This window comes from Heptranchias perlo, chromosome 2, assembly GCF_035084215.1.
Source record: "Heptranchias perlo isolate sHepPer1 chromosome 2, sHepPer1.hap1, whole genome shotgun sequence".
In the NCBI taxonomy this organism is placed as follows: domain Eukaryota; kingdom Metazoa; phylum Chordata; class Chondrichthyes; order Hexanchiformes; family Hexanchidae; genus Heptranchias; species Heptranchias perlo.
The window spans coordinates 168,110,871-168,133,227 of NC_090326.1; the positions used below are offsets into that span (position 1 = coordinate 168,110,871).

Consider the following 22,357-nt stretch of genomic DNA (forward strand, 5'->3'; position numbering starts at 1 on the left):
CCCACTGCTGCCCAGGGCCCTCGGAGTCTGGCGCCTGCGAGGCTGGAGAGGGAGGGGTAACAAAAGAAATCAGGAAACGTCGACTCGGTGACGCCAAGCTTGGGTTTCAAACAGTCTGCAGACCGTACGAGGACGGGGAAAGCGAGGGAGGGGAGGAGACCCCCGGGGAGGGGGAGATGGGATGGGCTTGGGGAGTGGGGGAGATGGGGTGAGGGTTACGGGATGGAGGTGGGTGAGGGGGGGGTGGGATGGGGTGAGGGGGGGGTGGGCTGAGGTGCCTTTATTCAGTGTCCTTGTTGCGATATTGCACTTTGTTCCTCCCGCTTCCTTGTTGCGATATTGCACTTTGTTCCTCCCGCTGCGCCCCAGGCACACGGGCGAGATGTGGCAGTCGCTGGCGGGCGAGACTCTACTGGCCAGGAGTACGATGGAATACTTGACTGACAAACTGAACAAACAGTTACCGTACGACGAGAGGAGGAATTCACTGCTGCGCAAGAGCGTGAGCCGGTTCGCCACCGTGCAGCCGCTGGCCGTGAGTACGGGGTCTGTGGGCACTGCCCCCCTCCCCCCCCCCCCCCCGCCGGGCCCCCTCCCCCCCCCGCGCCGGGCCCCCTCCCCCCCCCCCCCCCGCCGGGCCCCCTCCCTCCCCCCCCCCCCCGCCGGGCCCCCTCCCTCCCCCCCCCCCCCGCCGGGCCCCCTCCCTCCCCCCCCCCCCCCCCGCGCCGGCCCCCTCCCCCCCCCCCCCCCGCGCCGGGCCCCCTCCCCCCCCCCCCCCTCCCCCCCCCCCGCGCCGGGCCCCCTCCCCCCCCCCCGCGCCGGGCCCCCTCCCCCCCCGCGCCGGGCCCCCTCCCCCCCCCCCCCGGCGCCGGGCCCCCTCCCCCCCCCCCCCCCCCGGCGCCGGGCCCCCTCCCCCCCCCCCCCCCCCCCGGCGCCGGGCCCCCTCCCCCCCCCCCCCCCAGCGCCGGGCCCCCTCCCCTCCCCCCCCCCCCCCCCCCCGCGCCGGGCCCCCTCCCCCCTCCCCCCCCCCCCCCCCCGTCGCGCGCCCCCTTCCCCCCTCTTGTCGCGCCCCGACATTTTAACATATTGCAGGTTTGCCCCGTGTCTGGACCTTGCCGTGGACGTGTGGTGTTCCTGGGTTGAAATGTCCCTACATCTTTTGACAGGTTACCTGTGCTCTGTACCAAATCCTGTCCAGACCCGAGTCGAGCGAGGCAGTCAGCATCCTCTACCCCCATCTCTTCAGCTCCCTGCTGGTCCGCGTGGGCTCCAGCGTCGGGGTCCGTCTGCCCAAAGACCCCCCCACGAACCACATGTCGAAGGAGCGCCGAGCTCACAGTCAGACCCGCCTTCCGAGGAAACTCGATGTCTGCAGGTAACGAGCTTTCAATAACTTCTCTCGACACCTCCCTTCAGCCCCTCTCATCTCTCCTCCTGTCCCTCTCCAGTTCCGAAAACACACACCAGTCCTTCATCCTCCCCGTTCAAAAACATGAGGGGTTTACATCAAGTAAATAAAGAGAAACTGTGTTCCCATTGGCGGAAGGGTCGAGAACCAGAGGACACAGATTTAAGGTGATTGGCAAAAGAACCAAAGATGACACGAGGAAAAACTTTTTTACGCAGCGAGTTATGATCTGGAACGCGCTGCCTGAAAGGGCGGTGGAAGCAGATTTAATCGTGGCTTTCGAAAAGGAATTGAATAAATGAAGGGAAAAAATTTGCAGAACTATGGAGAAAGAGCGGGGGAGTGGGACTAACTGGATTGCTATTAGAAAGAGCCGGCACAGGCTCGATGGACCGAATGGCCTCCCCCTGTGCTGTAAACGTTCTATGATTCTATGCCTCCTCACCACTCATTAGACACCCTCACCAACTCAACCCCCCCAACCCCCTCAGGGACCTCGAAACTGTGCAACTCCCACCTCCCTCCCCCAGTCCAACCAAGAATCAGCCGTAACGCGGTGGGTATCGCTCCCGTCTCTGAGTTCAGAAGTTTGCGGTTTCGAGTCCCGCTCCAGAGAATTGAGCCCCGTAATCTAGGCTGACCCTTCAGTGCTGTACTGAGGGAGTGCTGCACTGTCGGAGGTGCTGTCTGTCCGATGAGACAGTAAACCGAGGCCCCGTCTGCCCTCCCAGTGAAAGATCCCATGGCACTTTTCGAAGAAGAGCAGGAGAGTTCTCCGCTGTCCTGGGCCAATATTTATCCCTCTACCAACATCACTGAAACAGATTATCTGATCGTTTATCTCATTGCTGATTGTGGGACCTTGCTGTGCGCAAATTTGCTGCTGCATTTCCTACATTAGGAGAGGGTTGATGAGGGTAGTGCGGTTGATGTTGTGTATATGGACTTTCAAAAGACATTTGATAAAGTGCCACATAATAGACTTGTTAGCAAAATTAAAGCCCATGGGATTAAAGGGACAGTGGCAGCGTGGATTCAAAATTGGCTAAGGGACAGAAAGCAGAGAGTAGTGGTGAACGGTTGTTTTTCAGACTGGAGGGAAGTTACAGTGGTGTTCCCCAGGGGTCAGTATTAGGACCATTGCTCTTTTTGATCTATATATTAATGACCTGGACTTGGGTATAGAGGGTATAATTTCAAAATTTGCAGATGACACGAAACTCGGAAATGTAGTAAACAATGTGGAGGATAGTAACAGACTTCAGGAGGACACAGACAGACTGGTGAAATGGGCAGACACATGGCAGATGGAATTTAATGCAGAGAAGTGTGAAGTGATGCATTTTGGTAGGAAGAATGAGGAGAGGCAATATAAACTAAATGGTACAATTTTAAAGGGGGTGCAGGAACAGAGAGACCTGGGGGTGTGTGTACACAAATCTTTGAAGGTGGCAGGACAAGTTGAGAAGGCTGTTAAAAAAGCATATGGGATCCTGGGCTTTATTAATAGAGGCGTAGAGTACAAAAGCAAGGAAGTTATGCTAAACCTTTATAAAACACTGGTTAGGCCCCACCTGGAGTATTGTCCAATTCTGGGCACCACACTTTAGGAAGGATGTCAAGGCCTTAGAGAGAGTGCAGAAGAGATTTACCAGAATGGTACCAGGGATGAGGGACTTCAGTTATGTGGAGAGACTGGAGAAGCTGGGATTGTTCTCCTTAGAACAGAGAAGGTTAAGAGGAGATTTAATAGAGGTGTTCAAAATCATGGAGGGTTTTGATAGAGTAAATAAGGAGAAACTGATTCCAGTGGGAGAAGGGTCGGTAACCAGAGGACACGGATTTAAGGTGATTGGCAAAAAAAAACAGGGGAGATGAGGAAAATATTCTTTATGCAGCAAGTTGTTAGAATCATAACAATTCACTGCATAAAGAATGTTCTCTGGAATTCACTGCCTGAACGGGCGATTGAAGCAGATCCAATAGTAACTTTCAAAAGGGAATTGGATAAATACTTGAAGGGAAAAAATTGCAGGGGAATGGGACTAATTGGACAGCTCTTTCAGAGAGTTGAATAGAATGGGCCTATACTCTTGAGTTTAGAAGAACGAGAGGTGATCTCATTGAAGCATATAAGATTGAGGGGGCTTGACAGGGTAGAGGCTGAGAGGTTGTTTCCCCTGACTGGAGAGTCTAGAACTAGGGGTCATAGTCTCAGGATAAGGGGTCGGCCATTTAAGACTGAGATGAGGAGGCATTTCTTCACTGAGGGTGGTGAATCTTTGGAATTCTCTACCTCAGAGGGCTGTGGATGCTGAGTCATTGAATATAGTCAAGACTGAGATGGATAGATTTTTGGACTCTAGGGGAATCAAGGGATATGGGGATCGGGCGGGAAAGTGGAGTTGAGGTGGAAGATCAGCCATGGTCTTATTGAATGGTGGAGCAGGCTCGAGGGGCCAGATGGCCCACTCCTGCTCCTATTTCTAATGTAAGAGCCAGCACAGGCACGATGGGCCGAATGGCTGCCTCCTGTGCTGTACTCACTATGGTTCAATGATTACAACAGTGACGACATTTCAAAAGCATTTAATTGGCTGTAAAGCGCTTTGGGACATCCTGAGGTTGTGAAAGGCGCTATATAAATGCAAGTTATTACTTGAAGTATTTTGGGAACATAATGTTGGAAATTATTTGAAAATTGTCAGAGATGTTTGCGGTCCCTTCCTCTTCAATCCCTTGAGTGAATTTCTGGTCCGAATCTGCAATTGTTGGCCATTTCTCCGACAGGTTTTGAAATGTGACCTCCCTCCCAACAAGATTTTCTTTTGTGAGATGTCTGCTGCTAAACGCAGAATTTAATTTGAGATGACTGAACCAGGAGAAAAGGAAATTTCATTGTAATTTTATTTTGAATCAGTTGAAAAGATGGCCCTGCCGGTCAAACAGGAGATAGGAAAACTGTAGGCGGGAAAATCTTTCAATTTGAATGGTTATGGGGAGAGTCATTTCTCTGAAGTTTTTTTGATAAGTTCAGGAAAGTATTGAAGTGAAAAATATCTGTTAAAGTTTGGATTAATTTAGAGGCCAAAACAAAACCAGACTTGCTTTGTTTCTGATTGTTGTGACCCCAGCAGCCCCGAAAAAAGTGGCCGGGCTTCGCCCCGTCCGTGACCGAGATCAGTCCCCTCGCTGCTCATCGGCGCAATGGGGCCCCCTCCCCCTGAATCCTCACTCACCCCCCACTCCTCACCCCCTCCCCCTGAATCCTCACTCGCCCCCCACTCCTCACCCCCTCCCCCCGAATCCTCACTCGCCCCCACTCCTCACCCCCGCCCCCCGAATCCTCACTCGCCCCCACTCCTCACCCCCCGCCCCCCGAATCCTCACTCGCCCCCACTCCTCACCCCCGCCCCCCGAATCCTCACTCGCCCCCACTCCTCACCCCCACCCCCCGAATCCTCACTCGCCCCCACTCCTCACCCCCGCCCCTCACCCCCGCCCCCCGAATCCTCACTCGCCCCCACTCCTCATCCCCGCCCCCACTCCTCATCCCCGCCCCCACTCCTCATCCCCGCCCCCACTCCTCATCCCCGCCCCCCGAATCCTCACTCACCCCCACTCCTCACCCCCCGCCCCCCCGAATCCTCACTCACCCCCACTCCTCACCCCCGCCCCCCGAATCCTCACTCGCCCCCACTCCTCACCCCTGCCCCCCGAATCCTCACTCGCCCCCACTCCTCACCCCTGCCCCCCGAATCCTCACTCGCCCCCACTCCTCACCCCCGCCCCCCGAATCCTCACTCGCCCCCACTCCTCACCCCCGCCCCCCGAATCCTCACTCGCCCCCACTCCTCACCCCCCGCCCCCCGAATCCTCACTCGCCCCCACTCCTCACCCCCGCCCCCCGAATCCTCACTCGCCCCCACTCCTCACCCCCGCCCCTCACCCCCGCCCCCCACCCCCGCCCCCCGAATCCTCACTCGCCCCCCACTCCTCACCCCCGCCCCCCGAATCCTCACCCGCCCCCACTCCTCATCCCCGCCCCCACTCCTCATCCCCGCCCCCCGAATCCTCACTCACCCCCACTCCTCACCCCTGCCCCCCGAATCCTCACTCGCCCCCACTCCTCACCCCTGCCCCCCGAATCCTCACTTGCCCCCACTCCTCACCCCTGCCCCCCGAATCCTCACTCGCCCCCACTCCTCACCCCTGCCCCCCGAATCCTCACTCGCCCCCACTCCTCACCCCCGCCCCCCGAATCCTCACTCGCCCCCACTCCTCACCCCTGCTCCCCGAATCCTCACTCGCCCCCACTCGCCCCCACTCCTCACCCGCCCCCCGAATCCTCACTCGCCCCCACTCCTCCCCCTCCCCCCGAATCCTCACTCGCCCCCACTCCTCACCCCCTCCCCCCGAATCCTCACTCGCCCTCACTCCTCACCCTCGCCCCCACTCCTCACCCGCCCCCCGAATCCTCACTCGCCCCCACTCCTCCCCCTCCCCCCGAATCCTCACTCGCCCCCACTCGCCCCCACTCCTCACCCGCCCCCCGAATCCTCACTCGCCCCCACTCCTCCCCCTCCCCCCGAATCCTCACTCGCCCCCACTCCTCACCCCCTCCCCCCGAATCCTCACTCGCCCTCACTCCTCACCCTCCCCCCGAATCCTCACTCGCCCCCACTCCTCACCCGCCCCCCGAATCCTCACTCGCCCCCACTCCTCCCCCTCCCCCCGAATCCTCACTCGCCCCCACTCCTCACCCGCCCCCCGAATCCTCACTCGCCCCCACTCCTCACCCCCTCCCCCCGAATCCTCACTCGCCCCCACTCCTCACCCTCCCCCCGAATCCTCACTCGCCCCCACTCCTCACCCTCCCCCCGAATCCTCACTCACCCCCCATCCTCACCCTCCCCCCGAATCCTCACTCGCCCTCACTCCTCACCCCCTCCCACCGAATCCTCACTCGCCCCCACTCCTCACCCCCTCCCCCTGAATCCTCACTCGCCCCCACTCCTCACCCCCTCCCCCTGAATCCTCACTCGCCCCCACTCCTCACCCCCTCCCCTGAATCCTCACTCGCCCCCACTCCTCACCCCCTCCCCCCGAATCCTCACTCGCCCTCACTCCTCACCCTCCCCCCGAATCCTCACTCGCCCCCACTCCTCACCCTCCCCCCGAATCCTCACTCGCCCTCACTCCTCACCCTCTCCCCGAATCCTCACTCGCCCTCACTCCTCAACCTCCCCCGAATCCTCACTCGCCCCCACTCCTCAACCTCCCCCCGAATCCTCACTCGCCCCCACTCCTCAACCTCCCCCCGAATCCTCACTCGCCCTCACTCCTCACCTCCTCCCCCTGAATCCTCACTCACCCCCACTCCTCACCCCCACCCACCGAATCCTCACTCGCCCCCACTCCTCACCCCCTCCCCCTGAATCCTCACGCCCCCACTCCTCACCCCCACTCCTCCCCCTGAATCCTCACTCACCCCCACTCCTCACCCCCACCCACCGAATCCTCACTCGCCCCCACTCCTAACCCCCGCCCCCCCGAATCCTCCCCCGCCATTTCATACGAAGATTCAACGAATCTTTTCGGGGAGCCGGTCGGTCACTGAAAATTGTCAGAGATGTTTGCGGTCCCTTCCTCTTCAATCCCTTGAGTGAATTTCTGGTCCGAATCTGCAATTGTTGGCCATTTCTCCGACAGGTTTTGAAATGTGACCTCCCTCCCAACAAGATTTTCTTTTGTGAGATGTCTGCTGCTAAACGCAGAATTTAATTTGAGATGACTGAACCAGGAGAAAAGGAAATTTCATTGTAATTTTATTTTGAATCAGTTGAAAAGATGGCCCTGCCGGTCAAACAGGAGATAGGAAAACTGTAGGCGGGAAAATCTTTCAATTTGAATGGTTATGGGGAGAGTCATTTCTCTGAAGTTTTTTTGATAAGTTCAGGAAAGTATTGAAGTGAAAAATATCTGTTAAAGTTTGGATTAATTTAGAGGCCAAAACAAAACCAGACTTGCTTTGTTTCTGATTGTTGTGACCCCAGCAGCCCCGAAAAAAGTGGCCGGGCTTCGCCCCGTCCGTGACCGAGATCAGTCCCCTCGCTGCTCATCGGCGCAATGGGGCCCCCTCCCCCTGAATCCTCACTCACCCCCCACTCCTCACCCCCTCCCCCTGAATCCTCACTCGCCCCCCACTCCTCACCCCCTCCCCCTGAATCCTCACTCACCCCCACTCCTCACCCCCGCCCCCCGAATCCTCACTCGCCCCCACTCCTCACCCCCGCCCCCCGAATCCTCACTCGCCCCCACTCCTCACCCCCGCCCCCCCGAATCCTCACTCGCCCCCACTCCTCACCCCCGCCCCCCGAATCCTCACTCGCCCCCCACTCCTCACCCCCGCCCCTCACCCCCCGCCCCCCGAATCCTCACTCGCCCCCACTCCTCATCCCCGCCCCCACTCCTCATCCCCCGCCCCCACTCCTCATCCCCGCCCCCACTCCTCATCCCCGCCCCCACTCCTCATCCCCGCCCCCACTCCTCATCCCCGCCCCCACTCCTCATCCCCCGCCCCCCACTCCTCACCCCCGCCCCCCCGAATCCTCACTCGCCCCCACTCCTCACCCCTGCCCCCCGAATCCTCACTCGCCCCCACTCCTCACCCCTGCCCCCCGAATCCTCACTCGCCCCCACTCCTCACCCCCGCCCCCCGAATCCTCACTCGCCCCCACTCCTCACCCCCGCCCCCCGAATCCTCACTCGCCCTCACTCCTCACCCCCGCCCCCCGAATCCTCACTCGCCCCCACTCCTCACCCCCGCCCCCCGAATCCTCACTCGCCCCCACTCCTCACCCCCGCCCCTCACCCCCGCCCCCCCGAATCCTCACTCGCCCCCCCACTCCTCACCCCCGCCCCCCCGAATCCTCACTCGCCCCCACTCCTCATCCCCGCCCCCACTCCTCATCCCCGCCCCCCGAATCCTCACTCACCCCCACTCCTCACCCCTGCCCCCCGAATCCTCACTCGCCCCCACTCCTCACCCCTGCCCCCCGAATCCTCACTTGCCCCCACTCCTCACCCCTGCCCCCCGAATCCTCACTCGCCCCCACTCCTCACCCCTGCCCCCCGAATCCTCACTCGCCCCCACTCCTCACCCCCGCCCCCCGAATCCTCACTCGCCCCCACTCCTCACCCCTGCTCCCCGAATCCTCACTCGCCCCCACTCGCCCCCACTCCTCACCCGCCCCCCGAATCCTCACTCGCCCCCACTCCTCCCCCTCCCCCCGAATCCTCACTCGCCCCCACTCCTCACCCCCTCCCCCCGAATCCTCACTCGCCCTCACTCCTCACCCTCGCCCCCACTCCTCACCCGCCCCCCCGAATCCTCACTCGCCCCCACTCCTCCCCCTCCCCCCGAATCCTCACTCGCCCCCACTCGCCCCCACTCCTCACCCGCCCCCCGAATCCTCACTCGCCCCCACTCCTTTCCTCCCCCTCCCCCCGAATCCTCACTCGCCCCCACTCCTCACCCCCTCCCCCCGAATCCTCACTCGCCCTCACTCCTCACCCTCCCCCCGAATCCTCACTCGCCCCCACTCCTCACCGCCCCCCGAATCCTCACTCGCCCCCACTCCTCCCCCTCCCCCCGAATCCTCACTCGCCCCCACTCCTCACCCGCCCCCCGAATCCTCACTCGCCCCCACTCCTCACCCCTCCCCCCGAATCCTCACTCGCCCCCACTCCTCACCCTCCCCCCGAATCCTCACTCACCCCCACTCCTCACCCTCCCCCCGAATCCTCACTCACCCCCACTCCTCACCCTCCCCCCGAATCCTCACTCGCCCTCACTCCTCACCCCCTCCCACCGAATCCTCACTCGCCCCCACTCCTCACCCCCTCCCCCTGAATCCTCACTCGCCCCCACTCCTCACCCCCTCCCCCTGAATCCTCACTCGCCCCCACTCCTCACCCCCTCCCCCTGAATCCTCACTCGCCCCCACTCCTCACCCCCTCCCCCGAATCCTCACTCGCCCTCACTCCTCACCCCTCCCCCGAATCCTCACTCGCCCCCACTCCTCACCCTCCCCCGAATCCTCACTCGCCCTCACTCCTCACCCTCTCCCGAATCCTCACTCGCCCTCACTCCTCAACCTCCCCCCCGAATCCTCACTCGCCCCCACTCCTCAACCTCCCCCCGAATCCTCACTCGCCCCCCACTCCTCAACCTCCCCCCGAATCCTCACTCGCCCTCACTCCTCACCTCCTCCCCCTGAATCCTCACTCACCCCCACTCCTCACCCCCACCCACCGAATCCTCACTCGCCCCCACTCCTCACCCCCTCCCCCTGAATCCTCACGCCACCACACTCCTCACCCCCACTCCTCCCCCTGAATCCTCACTCGCCCCCACTCCTAACCCCGCCCCCCGAATCCTCCCCCCGCATTTCATACGAAGATTCAACGAATCTTTTCGGGGAGCCGGTCGGTCACTGTTCATCTTTTCCATCCTGTGACTGTGGGAGGGCCCGGCCCCCGAGGGAGGGCCCGGCCCCCGAGGGAGGGCCCGGCCCCCGAGGGAGGGCCCGGCCCCCGAGGGAGGGCCCGGCCCCCGAGGGAGGGCCCGGCCCCCGAGGGAGGGCCCGGCCCCCGAGGGAGGGGCCGTCTGCCCCCTCAGGTGGACGTGGAGCATCCCACGGCACCATTTTGAAGAAGAGCAGAGGAGTTCTCCCTGTGTCCTCGTCCAGATTTATCCCTCAAACATCACTGGAACAGATTATTTGGTCAGTGCTGTTTGTGTGCAAATAGTTCACCGCGATTCCCACACTTCATTGGCTGTAAAATGATTTGGGACATAGTGAGATGTGAAAAGCGTTGTAAAAATGCAGGACTTTCTAATCAACCCTCCAGATGCCTCCCTTCTCTGTCTTCCAACCTATGGTTATGATCTCACTTTATTTATACTGTTTTTAAACTGTGATAATCCACAGGCATCTGCATTCCATGCCCCTTCCCCCACTCTCAATCTCCACCCTAACGTCTTACGGTCTCGAGCTGTGTCGGGTCAGCGTGACTTGACGTGAAATGAACCATGCCCCCAAAATAACGACAGTCTCTCCAGATTAGAGTGGTGAAGTGAATCTAAATGTAATTGTGTGTCAGCGTGGCCGGATATTGTACTGTTACAACAAAGACAAAATACTGCAGATTCGGGAAATCTGAACTGTGAACAGAAAATGCTGGAAACACTCAGCAGGTCCGGAGGGAGAGAGAGAGAGAGAGAGAGAGAGAGTGACACACACAGAGTTAACGTTTCAGGTCAATGACCTTTCAGCAGAACTGGAAGAGGAATTGCTGGATTTGGTTCTGGGGAATGAGGCGGGCCAAGTGGAGCAAGTGTCACTGGGGGAGCATTTAGGGAACAGCGATCATAGTATCATAAGGTTTAGAATAGCTATGGAAAATGATATGGTAGACTCTAACGTAAAAATACTCAATTGGAGGGGGGGCCAATTTCAATGGGATGAGAACAGATCTGTCCCGGGTAAATTGGAATCATAGATTGACAGACAAAACTGTAATTGAACAGTGGGTGGCCTTTAAAGAGGAGATGGTTCAGGTACAGTCTAGGTACATTCCCACAAGGGAGAAAGGTAGGTCAACTAAAGCCAGAGCTCCCTGGATGACAAGAAATAGAGAATAAGATGAAATGAAAAAAGGGGCGTATGACATGTCAGGTTGATAGCACAAGTGAGAACCAGGCTGAATATAGAAAGTTCAGAGGAGAAGTGAAAAAGGAAATAAGAGGGGCAAAGAGAGAGTATGAGAATAGACTGGCGGCCAACATAAAAGGGAATCCAAAAGTCTTCTACAGGCACGTAAACAGTAAACGGGTAGTAAGAGGAGGGGTGGGGCCGATGAGGGACCATAAAGGAGATCTACTCATGGAGATAGAGGGGATGGCCGAGGTACTAAATGAGTACTTTGCATCTGTCTTTACCAAGGAAGAAGATGCTGCCAGAGTCTCAGTAAAGGAAGATGCAGTTGAGATACTGGATAAAGAGGAGCTACTAGAAAGGCTGGCTGTACTTAAAGTAGATAAGACACCTGGTCCGGATGGGATGCATCCTAGGTTACTGAGGGAAGTAAGGGTGGAAATTGAGGAGGTACTGGCCCCAAACATCCGGAGATACGGGGGTGGTGCCAGAGGACTGGAGAATTGCAAATGGATAAACCCAGCAACTACAGGCCAGTCAGTTTAACCTCGGTGGTGGGGAAACTTTTAGAAATGATAATCCGGGACAGAATTAGCAGTCACTTGGACAAGTGGGAATTGATTAGGGAAAGCCAGCACGGATTTGTTAAAGGCAAACCTGATGGTTTTTTGATGAGGTAACAGAGAGGGTAGGTAAGGGCAATGCAGTTGATGTGGTGTATATGGACTTTTAAAAGGTGTTTGATAAAGTGACGCACGGTAGGCTTATCATCGATTGTGGCCCATGGAATAAAGGGGGCAGTAAAGGCAGGGATACAGAATTGGGTAAGTAACAGGAAACAGAGAGTAGTGGTGAACGGTTGTTTTTTGGACTGGAGGGAGGCGTACAGTGGTGTTCCCCAGGGGTCAGTGCTGGGACCACTGCTTTTCTTGATATATATTAATGACTTGGACTTGGGTGTACAGGGCACAATTTCAAAATTTGCAGATGACACAAAGCTTGGAAGTGTAGTGAACAGTGAGGAGGATAGTGATAGACTTCAAGAGGATATAGACAGGCTGGTGGCATGGGCGGACACATGGCAGATAAAATTTAACGCAGAAAAATGTGAAGTGATACATTTCGGTAGGAAGAACGAGGAGAGGCAATATAAACTAGAGGGCACAATTCTAAAAGGGGTACAGGAACAGAGAGATCTGGGGGTATATGTACACAAATCGTTGAAGGTGGCAGGGCAGGTTGAGAAAGTGGTTAAAAAAGCATACGGGATCCTGGGCTTTATAAATAGAGGCATAGAGTACAAAAGTATGGAAGTCATGATGAACCTTTATAAAACACTGGTTCGACCACAACTGGAGTATTGTGTCCAGTTCTGGGCACCGCACTTTCGGAAAGATGTGAAGGCCTCAGAGAGGGTGCAGAAGAGATTTACGAGAATGATTCCAGGGATGAGGGACTTCAGTTACGTGGATAGACTGGAGAAGCTGGGGTTGTTCTCCTTAGAATAGAGATTTGATGGAGGTATTCAAAATCATGAAGGGTCCAGACAGAGTAGATAGAGAGAAACTGTTCCCATTGGCGGAAGGGTCAAGAACCAGAGGACATAGATTTAAGGTGATTGGCAAAAGAACCAAAGGTGACATGAGGAAAAACATTTTTTACACAGCGAGTGGTTAGGATCTGGAATGCACTGCCCGAGGGGGTGGTGGAGGCAGATTCAATCATGGCCTTCAAAAGGGAACTGGATAAGTACTTGAAAGGAAAAAAATTGCAGGGTACGGGGACAGGGTGGGGGAGTGGGACTAGCTGGATTGCTCTTGCAGAGAGCCGGCATGGACTCGATGGGCCGAATGGCCTCCTTCCGTGCTGTAACCTTTCTATGATTCTTTGCTGAGGTGAACAGCTTTTAAGCAAACACAGAGCCATGGAAAAGGGGAGCAGGTAAATAACAAAAGGGAGAGAGGTTTGTGATAGGGTGGAGGGCAGGAGCAATTAAATGACAAAAAGGGAAGATGGTGCAAGGCAAAAGGAGGTGATAACGGGACAGACATGGAAACTGGGTTGAGGGGAGGTGTAAATGGTTACAGAACGTCCACGAGAAATGGGGGCGGTGGTTAAAATCTCAAGTTGTTAATCCAACCTCAACGTTCAGTTTTATGTACCGAGGGACATGCAGTCTTTAATTCCAAGATTTAACTACAGAACATAAGATGGCATTTAAGGCAAAGCTTTTCCCTTACTATTCCCCAATCTTAATCTCTGACAAAACAAACGAGGAGAAAAATTGGGACAATATTCCTTCATTCCACAGAAGCAAAGTTTCACAGTCAAGATGGAACCGAGAGTATTGTGTTCAATTCTGGGCACCACACTTTAGGGAGGGTGTCAAGGCCATGGAGAGGGTGCAGAGGAGATTTACTAGAATAGTGCCAGGGATGAGGGATTTCAGTGATGTGGAGAGACTGGAGAAGCTGGGGTTGTTCTCCTTAGAACAGAGAAGGTTATGGGGAGATTTAATTGAGGTGTTCAAAATTATATGGGTTTTGACAGTGTTTCCACTGGAATTTTTTTTTAACGCGGTGAGTTGTGATGATCTGGAATTCACTGCCTGAAAGGGCGGTGGAAACAGATTCAATAGTAACTTTCAAAAGAGAATTGGATAAACACTTGAAAAAGAAGAATTTACAGGGCTATGGGGAAAGAGCGGGGGAATGGGACTAATTGGATAGCTCTTCCAAAGAGCCGGTACAGGCATGATGGACCGAATGGCCTCCTGTGCTGTATGATTAGAGTCTATTATAAAATATGTGATGACTGAACACTTGGACAAAGTCAGCATGGGTTTATGAAAGGGAAATCATGCTTAACAAATCTACTGGAGTTTTTTGAGGAGGTAACTAGTAGAATAGATAGGGGAGAACCAGTGGATGTGGTGTATTTGGATTTTCAGAAGGCTTTTGATAAGGTCCCACACAAGAGATTAGTGTGCAAAATTAAAGCACATGGGATTGGAGGGAATATACTGGCATGGATTGAGAATTGGTTGACAGACAGGAAACGGAGAGTAGGAATAAACAGGTCCGTAAGACCATAAGAGAAAGGAGCAGGAGTAGGCCATTCGGCCCCTCGAGCCTGCTCCGCCATTTAATGAGATCATGGCTGATCTGATTTTTACCTCAACTCCACTTTCCCGCCCTTTCCCCATATCCTTTGACTCCCTCGCTGATCAAAAATTTGTCTAACTCAGCCTTGAATGTATTCAATGACTCAGCCTCCACAGCTTTTTGGGGTAAAGAATTCCAAAGATTCACGACCCTCTGGGAGAAGAAATTCCTCCTCATTTCCACCTTAAACGGGCGACCCCTTATTCTGAGGCTATGCCCCCTAGTTTTAGATTCCCCCATGAGGGGTAACATCCTCTCAGCATCTACCCTATCGAGTCCCCTCAGAATCTTGTATGTTTCAATAAGATCTCCTCTCATTCTTCTAAACTCCAATGAGTGTAGACCCAACCTGGTCAATCTTTCCTCATAAGACAACCCTTCCATACCCGGAATCAACCTAGTGAACCTTCTCTGAACTGCCTCCAACGCAAGTATGTCCTTCCTTAAATAAGGGCACCAGAACTGTACGCAGTACTCCAGGTGTGGTCTCACCAGCACCCTGTACAGTTGTAGCATGACTTCCCTGCTTTTATACTCCATCCCCCTAGAAATAAAGGCCAATATTCCGTTTGCCTTTCAGATTACCTGCTGCATCTGTATGTTGACTTTTTGCGTTTCATGTACGAGGACACCCAGATCCCTCTGTACCGCAGCATTTTGTAGTATTTCTCCATTCAAATAATATTTTGCTTTTTTATTTTTCCTCCCAAAGTGGATGACTTCACATTTTCCCACATTATATTCCATCTGCCAAATTTTTGCCCATTCGCTTAACCTGTCAATATCCCTTTGCAGACACTTTGTGTCCTCATCGCAACTTGCTTTTCCACCTATCTTTGTATCATCAGCACATTTGGCCACAATGCACTCCGTTCCTTCGTCCAAGTCATTGATATATATTGTAAATAGTTGAGGCCCCAGCACTGATCCCTGCGGCACCCCACTAGTTACAGATTGCCATTTTGAAAATGACCCTTTTATCCCGACTCTTTGTTTTCTGTTAGTTAGCCAATCCTCTATCCAGGCCAGTATATTACCCCCAACACCATGAGCTCCTTGGCTGCAGAGGACAGTGTCTATCCCTCTAACTATACTGTCGCCTACTACAACCACATTCCTTTTTACTCCCCCCACATGAATGGCCCCCTGAACCACGGTGCCGTGGCCGGTTTGCTCATCGTCCCTGCAGTCCCTGCACTCGTCCACAAGGGCTGCAAGAACCTCGTATCTATTGGACAAGTGCAGAGGCTGAGGCTCCTGCAATGCCACCTCCTGGATCCCCGTACCTGCCTCACTCGCAGTCACACCCTCCTGTCCCTGACCATGTGCCAATTCTACAGTATTTAGTCTAAGGGGTGTGACTGCCTCCTGGATCAAAGTGTCCAGGTAACTTACTCCCTCCCTGATGCCTCGCAATGTCTGCAGCTCGGACTCCAGCTCCCCGACTCGGAGCCGAAGTTCCTCGAGCTGCAGACGCTTACCGCAGATGTAGTCGCCCTGGACAAAACTGTCCAGTAGCTCCCACATATTGCAGCTGCAACACATCTCCTGCCCTGTCATAACTATTTTATTTATCCAGATCTTTTTCTGGGTGGCAGGCAGTGACTAGTGGGGTACCGCAGGGATCAGTGCTTGGGCCCCAGCTATTCACAATATATATCAATGATTTGGATGAGGGAACCAAATGTAACATTTCCAAGTTTGCAGACAACACAAAGCTGGGCTGGAATGTGAGCTGTGAGGAGGATGCAAAGAGGCTCCGATGTGATTTAGACAAGTTGGGTGAGTGGGCAAGAACATGGCAGATGCAGTATAACGTGGATAAATGTGAGGTTATCCACTTTGGTTGTAAAAACAGAAAGGCAGATTATTATCTGAATGGTGATAGATTGGGAAAAGGGAAGGTGCAACGAGACCTGGGTGTCCTTGTACACCAGTCACTGAAAGCGAGCATTCAGGTGCAGCAAGTGCCAGGCAATGACCATCTCCAACAAGAGTCTAACCACCTCCCCTTGACATTCAACGGCATTACCATCGCCGAATCCCCCACCATCAACAATCTGGGGGTCACCATTGACCAGAAACTTAACTGGACCAGCCATATAAATACTGTGGCTACAAGAGCAGGTCAGAGGCTGGGTATTCTGCGGCGAGTGACTCATCTCCTGACTCCCCAAAGCCTTTCCACCATCTACAAGGCACGAGTCAGGAGCATGATGGAATACTCTCCACTTGCCTGGATGAGTGCAGCTCCAACAACACTCAAGAAGCTCGACACCATCCAGGACAAAGCAGCCCACTTGATTGGCACCCCATCCACCACCCTAAACATTCACTCCCTTCACCACCGGCGCACTGTGGCTGCAGTGTGCACCATCCACAGGATGCACTGCAGCAACTCGCCAAGGCTTCTTCGACAGCACCTCCCAAACCCGCGACCTCTACCACCTAGAAGGACAAGAGCAGCAGGTACATGGGAACAACACCACCTGCACGTTCCCCTCCAAGTCACACACCATCCCGACTTGGAAATATATCGCCGTTCCTTCATTGTCGCTGGGTCAAAATCCTGGAATTCCCTTCCTAACAGCACTGTGGGAGAACCGTCACCACACGGACTGCAGCGGTTCAAGAAGGCGGCTCACCACCACCTTCTCAAGGGCAATTAGGGATGGGCAATAAATGCCGGCCTCGCCAGCGACGCCCACATCCCATGAACGAATAATTTAAAAAAGCAGTTAGGAAGGCGAATGGTATGTTGGCCTTCATTGCAAGAGGATTTGAGTACAGGAGCAGGGATGTCTTACTGCAGTTATACAGGGCCTTGGTGAGACCATACCTGGAGTACTGTGTGCAGTTTTGGTCTCCTTATCTGAGGAAGGATGTCCTTGCCATGGAGGGAGTGCAACGAAGGTTTACCAGATTGATTCCTGGGATGGCAGGACTGATGTATGAGGAGAGATTGGGTCGACTAGGCCTATATTCACTAGAGTTTAGAAGAATGAGGGGTGATCTCATCGAAACATATAAAATTCTAACAGGACTAGACAGACTAGATGCAGGGAGGATGTTCCCGATGGATGGGGAGTCCAGAACCAGGGGTCACAGTCTCAGGATACGGGGTAGGACATTTAGAACCGAGATGAGGAGAAATTTCTTCACTCAGAGGGTGGTGAACCTGTGGAATTCTCTACCACAGAAGGCAGTGGAGGCCAAGTCATTAGATGTATTCAAGAAGGAGATAGATATATTTCTCAATGCTAAAGGAATCAAGGGATATGGGGAAAAAGCGGGAACAGGGTACTGAGTTAGACGATCAGCCATGAAGGGCCGAATGGCCTACTCTTGCTCCTATTTTCTATGTTTCTATGAGTGGTGTCCGATTGTCTTTCAGCTGTTCGGTGGACGCGCTGACAGCGCTGATTATCCGGGGCAGGAATGAGGAGGTGAGGAGAATCATGAAGGAGGAAGGCGGCTGGGAGCTGATGAAGGATCCAGAGAAACATCATCAAGGGGTTGCAATCCTGGCAAGGTGGGTGGTAATGAAACTCGGTGTTGGCAGCGCAACACGTTCCCCACAACCAAACTCCCAGCGAATGATGATCGCTCTGCACCATATTGGTTTACCGTAACCAAACTCCCAACTAATGGAGAATCACCAAAGGCCATTTGGCCCATTCTAGCCCACCTGTCCACTGTGCACAATCCAATCTGTTCTTGAATGATTCCAAGGTGTATGCTTGCAGTCCCCTCTCTGGCGGCTGTTCCACACGGGGTGTGTTTGTGTGTGTGTGTTTGTGTTTGTGTGTGTGTGTTTGTGTTTGTGTGTGTGTGTGTTTGTGTGTGTGTGTTTGTGTGTGTGTGTTTGTGTGTGTGTGTTTGTGTGTGTGTGTTTGTGTGTGTGTGTTTGTGTGTGTGTGTTTGTTTGTGTGTGTGTGTTTGTGTGTGTGTGTGTGTGTTTGTGTGTGTGTGTTTGTGTGTGTGTGTTTGTGTGTGTGTGTTTGTGTGTGTGTGTTTGTGTTTGTGTGTTTGTGTGTGTGTGTGTGTGTGTGTGTTTGTGTGTGTGTTTGAAGAGGAGCCTCCTGACATCAGACCCACCAGTTTGAGCCCCCAGCCCCTCATCCTGCTCCCGCAGTTTAGTTTGTAGTTCACTTTCCGAATGTCCCTGTTCCATGCCGCCTGCTATCTGACCGTGGCCAAGGCGGCAATATTCAGCCTGCCCGGCAACTTAGCTCACTGACGGCGGTGATCAGCTCCGGGTCACTACTAGAGATGTCACTTGCCCGCAAAGTGCTCGCGCAGCACTTTGGTGCGAATGGAGGGGGCTGTGGCCGTTACGTCCCCCATGGTCGAATGGCTCACGTGAAAGAGGCGGCCTTTCAGTGAGGGGGGGGGGTGGGGTGGGGTTAGTGCCTTGAGACGATGAAAGGAAAGGAAACGTGGTTTTGCCGACTGATGTAAGTGGCCTTGTGGTTAAGGTACTGGGACCGAGCCCACCCATGGCAAGTTGAATTAATTTAAATCTGGTGATTTGTGGACTAGCACCAGATGAAATGACCGTGGAAGCTGCCGGATTGTGGTTTAAAAGCTCCAACTGGTTCACTCGTGTCCTTCAGGGAAAGAAACCTGCCTCCCCTGCCTGGGCCTCCACGTGACTCCAGTCCCACACCGTGGTTGACTCTCCGTGTCCTCAGTATACGTGGACTTGCCGAGCACAGATAGCAGAGAGAATGTCGGGGCGGGGACACGACACGCGATGCACAGGTCCGTCCCTATCGTGTTCCCTCGCAGGAAAGACCCAGGGAGGGCTAATATCTCCCTGTGACGATTGGAGGCCCCCACCCCTTAGTGAACTATTGGGGGGGTGGGGGGTCAGGGGTGAGGAGATGGTGATGGGGCCCTGGGTCCCGCTGGGCTCTTCCGTACGACCTGGAAAGAGAGAGAAATTGGGTGTTTCCGTTAACATTAAAAACAGAAGGGAGGCAGCTGCCCGGGGGTCGTGACCTTCAGGCCCATGTCACCTGCTCCATGTTGGGAAGTGGGGCACAGACTGTGGAACCCCCTCTCTCGCCTCCCTCCGTCTCCCCTTCCCCCTCCCCACACAATCGATGGGCATCAAAACACCAAACTTAGCGTTGCCTAATCTCGACCCCGTCCCTCCTCCGTTTACCCCCCCCCCGTCCCTCCTCCGTTTCCCCCCCGTCCCTCCTCCGTTTCCCCCCCGTCCCTCCTCCGTTTCCCCCCCCCCGTCCCTCCTCCGTTTCCCCCCCCCGTCCCTCCTCCGTTTCCCCCCCCCCGTCCCTCCTCCGTTTCCCCCCCCCCGTCCCTCCTCCGTTTCCCCCCCCCGTCCCTCCTCCGTTTCCCCCCCCCCGTCCCTCCTCCGTTTCCCCCCCCCCCGTCCCTCCTCCGTTTCCCCCCCCCCGTCCCTCCTCCGTTTCCCCCCCCCCGTCCCTCCTCCGTTTTCCCCCCCCCGTCCCTCCTCCGTTTCCCCCCCCCGTCCCTCCTCCGTTTCCCCCCCCCCGTCCCTCCTCCGTTTCCCCCCCCCCGTCCCTCCTCCGTTTCCCCCCCCCCGTCCCTCCTCCGTTTCCCCCCCCCCGTCCCTCCTCCGTTTCCCCCCCCCGTCCCTCCTCCGTTTCCCCCCCCCCGTCCCTCCTCCGTTTCCCCCCCGTCCCTCCTCCGTTTCCCCCCCGTCCCTCCTCCGTTTCCCCCCCGTCCCTCCTCCGTTTCCCCCCCCGTCCCTCCTCCGTTTCCCCCCCGTCCCTCCTCCGTTTCCCCCCCGTCCCTCCTCCGTTTCCCCCCCGTCCCTCCTCCGTTTCCCCCCCGTCCCTCCTCCGTTTCCCCCCCCGTCCCTCCTCCGTTTCCCCCCCGTCCCTCCTCCGTTTCCCCCCCGTCCCTCCTCCGTTTCCCCCCCGTCCCTCCTCCGTTTCCCCCCCGTCCCTCCTCCGTTTCCCCCCCGTCCCTCCTCCGTTTCCCCCCCGTCCCTCCTCCGTTTCCCCCCCGTCCCTCCTCCGTTTCCCCCCCGTCCCTCCTCCGTTTCCCCCCGTCCCTCCTCCGTTTCCCCCCCGTCCCTCCTCCGTTTCCCCCCCGTCCCTCCTCCGTTTCCCCCCCGTCCCTACTCCGTTTCCCCCCCGTCCCTCCTCCGTTTCCCCCCCGTCCCTCCTCCGTTTCCCCCCCGTCCCTCCTCCGTTTCCCCCCCCCGTCCCTCCTCCGTTTCCCCCCCCCCGTCCCTCCTCCGTTTCCCCCCCCCGTCCCTCCTCCGTTTCCCCCCCCCGTCCCTCCTCCGTTTCCCCCCCCCGTCCCTCCTCCGTTTCCCCCCCCCGTCCCTCCTCCGTTTCCCCCCCCCCGTCCCTCCTCCGTTTCCCCCCCGTCCCTCCTCCGTTTCCCCCCCCCGTCCCTCCTCCGTTTCCCCCCCCCGTCCCTCCTCCGTTTCCCCCCCCCGTCCCTCCTCCGTTTCCCCCCCCCGTCCCTCCTCCGTTTCCCCCCCGTCCCTCCTCCGTTTCCCCCCCGTCCCTCCTCCGTTTCCCCCCCCGTCCCTCCTCCGTTTCCCCCCCGTCCCTCCTCCGTTTCCCCCCCCCGTCCCTCCTCCGTTTCCCCCCCGTCCCTCCTCCGTTTCCCCCCCGTCCCTCCTCCGTTTCCCCCCCGTCCCTCCTCCGTTTCCCCCCCGTCCCTCCTCCGTTTCCCCCCCGTCCCTCCTCCGTTTCCCCCCCGTCCCTCCTCCGTTTCCCCCCCCGTCCCTCCTCCGTTTCCCCCCCCGTCCCTCCTCCGTTTCCCCCCCGTCCCTCCTCCGTTTCCCCCCCGTCCCTCCTCCGTTTCCCCCCCGTCCCTCCTCCGTTTCCCCCCCGTCCCTCCTCCGTTTCCCCCCCGTCCCTCCTCCGTTTCCCCCCCGTCCCTCCTCCGTTTCCCCCCCGTCCCTCCTCCGTTTCCCCCCCGTCCCTCCTCCGTTTCCCCCCCGTCCCTCCTCCGTTTCCCCCCCGTCCCTCCTCCGTTTCCCCCCCGTCCCTCCTCCGTTTCCCCCCCGTCCCTACTCCGTTTCCCCCCCGTCCCTCCTCCGTTTCCCCCCCGTCCCTCCTCCGTTTCCCCCCCGTCCCTCCTCCGTTTCCCCCCCCCGTCCCTCCTCCGTTTCCCCCCCCCCGTCCCTCCTCCGTTTCCCCCCCCCGTCCCTCCTCCGTTTCCCCCCCCCGTCCCTCCTCCGTTTCCCCCCCCCGTCCCTCCTCCGTTTCCCCCCCCCGTCCCTCCTCCGTTTCCCCCCCCCCGTCCCTCCTCCGTTTCCCCCCCGTCCCTCCTCCGTTTCCCCCCCCCGTCCCTCCTCCGTTTCCCCCCCCCGTCCCTCCTCCGTTTCCCCCCCCCGTCCCTCCTCCGTTTCCCCCCCCCGTCCCTCCTCCGTTTCCCCCCCGTCCCTCCTCCGTTTCCCCCCCGTCCCTCCTCCGTTTCCCCCCCGTCCCTCCTCCGTTTCCCCCCCGTCCCTCCTCCGTTTCCCCCCCCCGTCCCTCCTCCGTTTCCCCCCCCCGTCCCTCCTCCGTTTCCCCCCCCCGTCCCTCCTCCGTTTCCCCCCCCCGTCCCTCCTCCGTTTCCCCCCCCCGTCCCTCCTCCGTTTCCCCCCCCCCGTCCCTCCTCCGTTTCCCCCCCCCCGTCCCTCCTCCGTTTCCCCCCCCCCGTCCCTCCTCCGTTTCCCCCCCCCCGTCCCTCCTCCGTTCCCCCCCCCCCGTCCCTCCTCCGTTTCCCCCCCCCCCGTCCCTCCTCCGTTCCCCCCCCCCCCGTCCCTCCTCCGTTTCCCCCCCCCCCCCCCTTGCTGGAGTCTGTCACCAAGGGCCTGGGCTCTGCCCCTGTCGATTATTAAACCTCTTGAGCCAGTGTCGGAGTGGAGCAGTGAACTGCTCTGCCCGTTGTTACAGTAACTCCTCCCCCCCCCCCCCCCCCCCGGGCCCAGCGCCCACTGGTTTGGTGACATGTGCCGACGGTGCCAAGGAATGAAGTTTAGAATTTCCCGGCCCCGGAATGGAGTGGAAGGCGCCGGCATTGCAACTATTTCCTGCTCTGCTAGACCGTGGAAAGTTAATGAGCCG

At 57.2% G+C, this 22,357-nt stretch overlaps 1 protein-coding gene across 1 annotated transcript in view; it reads left to right on the plus strand.

Moving 5' to 3' along the window:
- Positions 1 to 367: 367 nt before the first annotated feature.
- Positions 368 to 22,357, plus strand: part of LOC137299947 (maestro heat-like repeat-containing protein family member 1) — a 50,178-nt gene continuing 28,188 nt past the window's right edge. Inside the window, exons 1-3 of the mRNA XM_067968965.1 lie at positions 368 to 535; positions 1,167 to 1,375; positions 17,689 to 17,826. Of these exons, the coding sequence (XP_067825066.1) occupies positions 383 to 535; positions 1,167 to 1,375; positions 17,689 to 17,826 (500 nt within the window). The 5' untranslated portion in view covers positions 368 to 382. The remainder of the gene's footprint in view (positions 536 to 1,166; positions 1,376 to 17,688; positions 17,827 to 22,357) is intronic.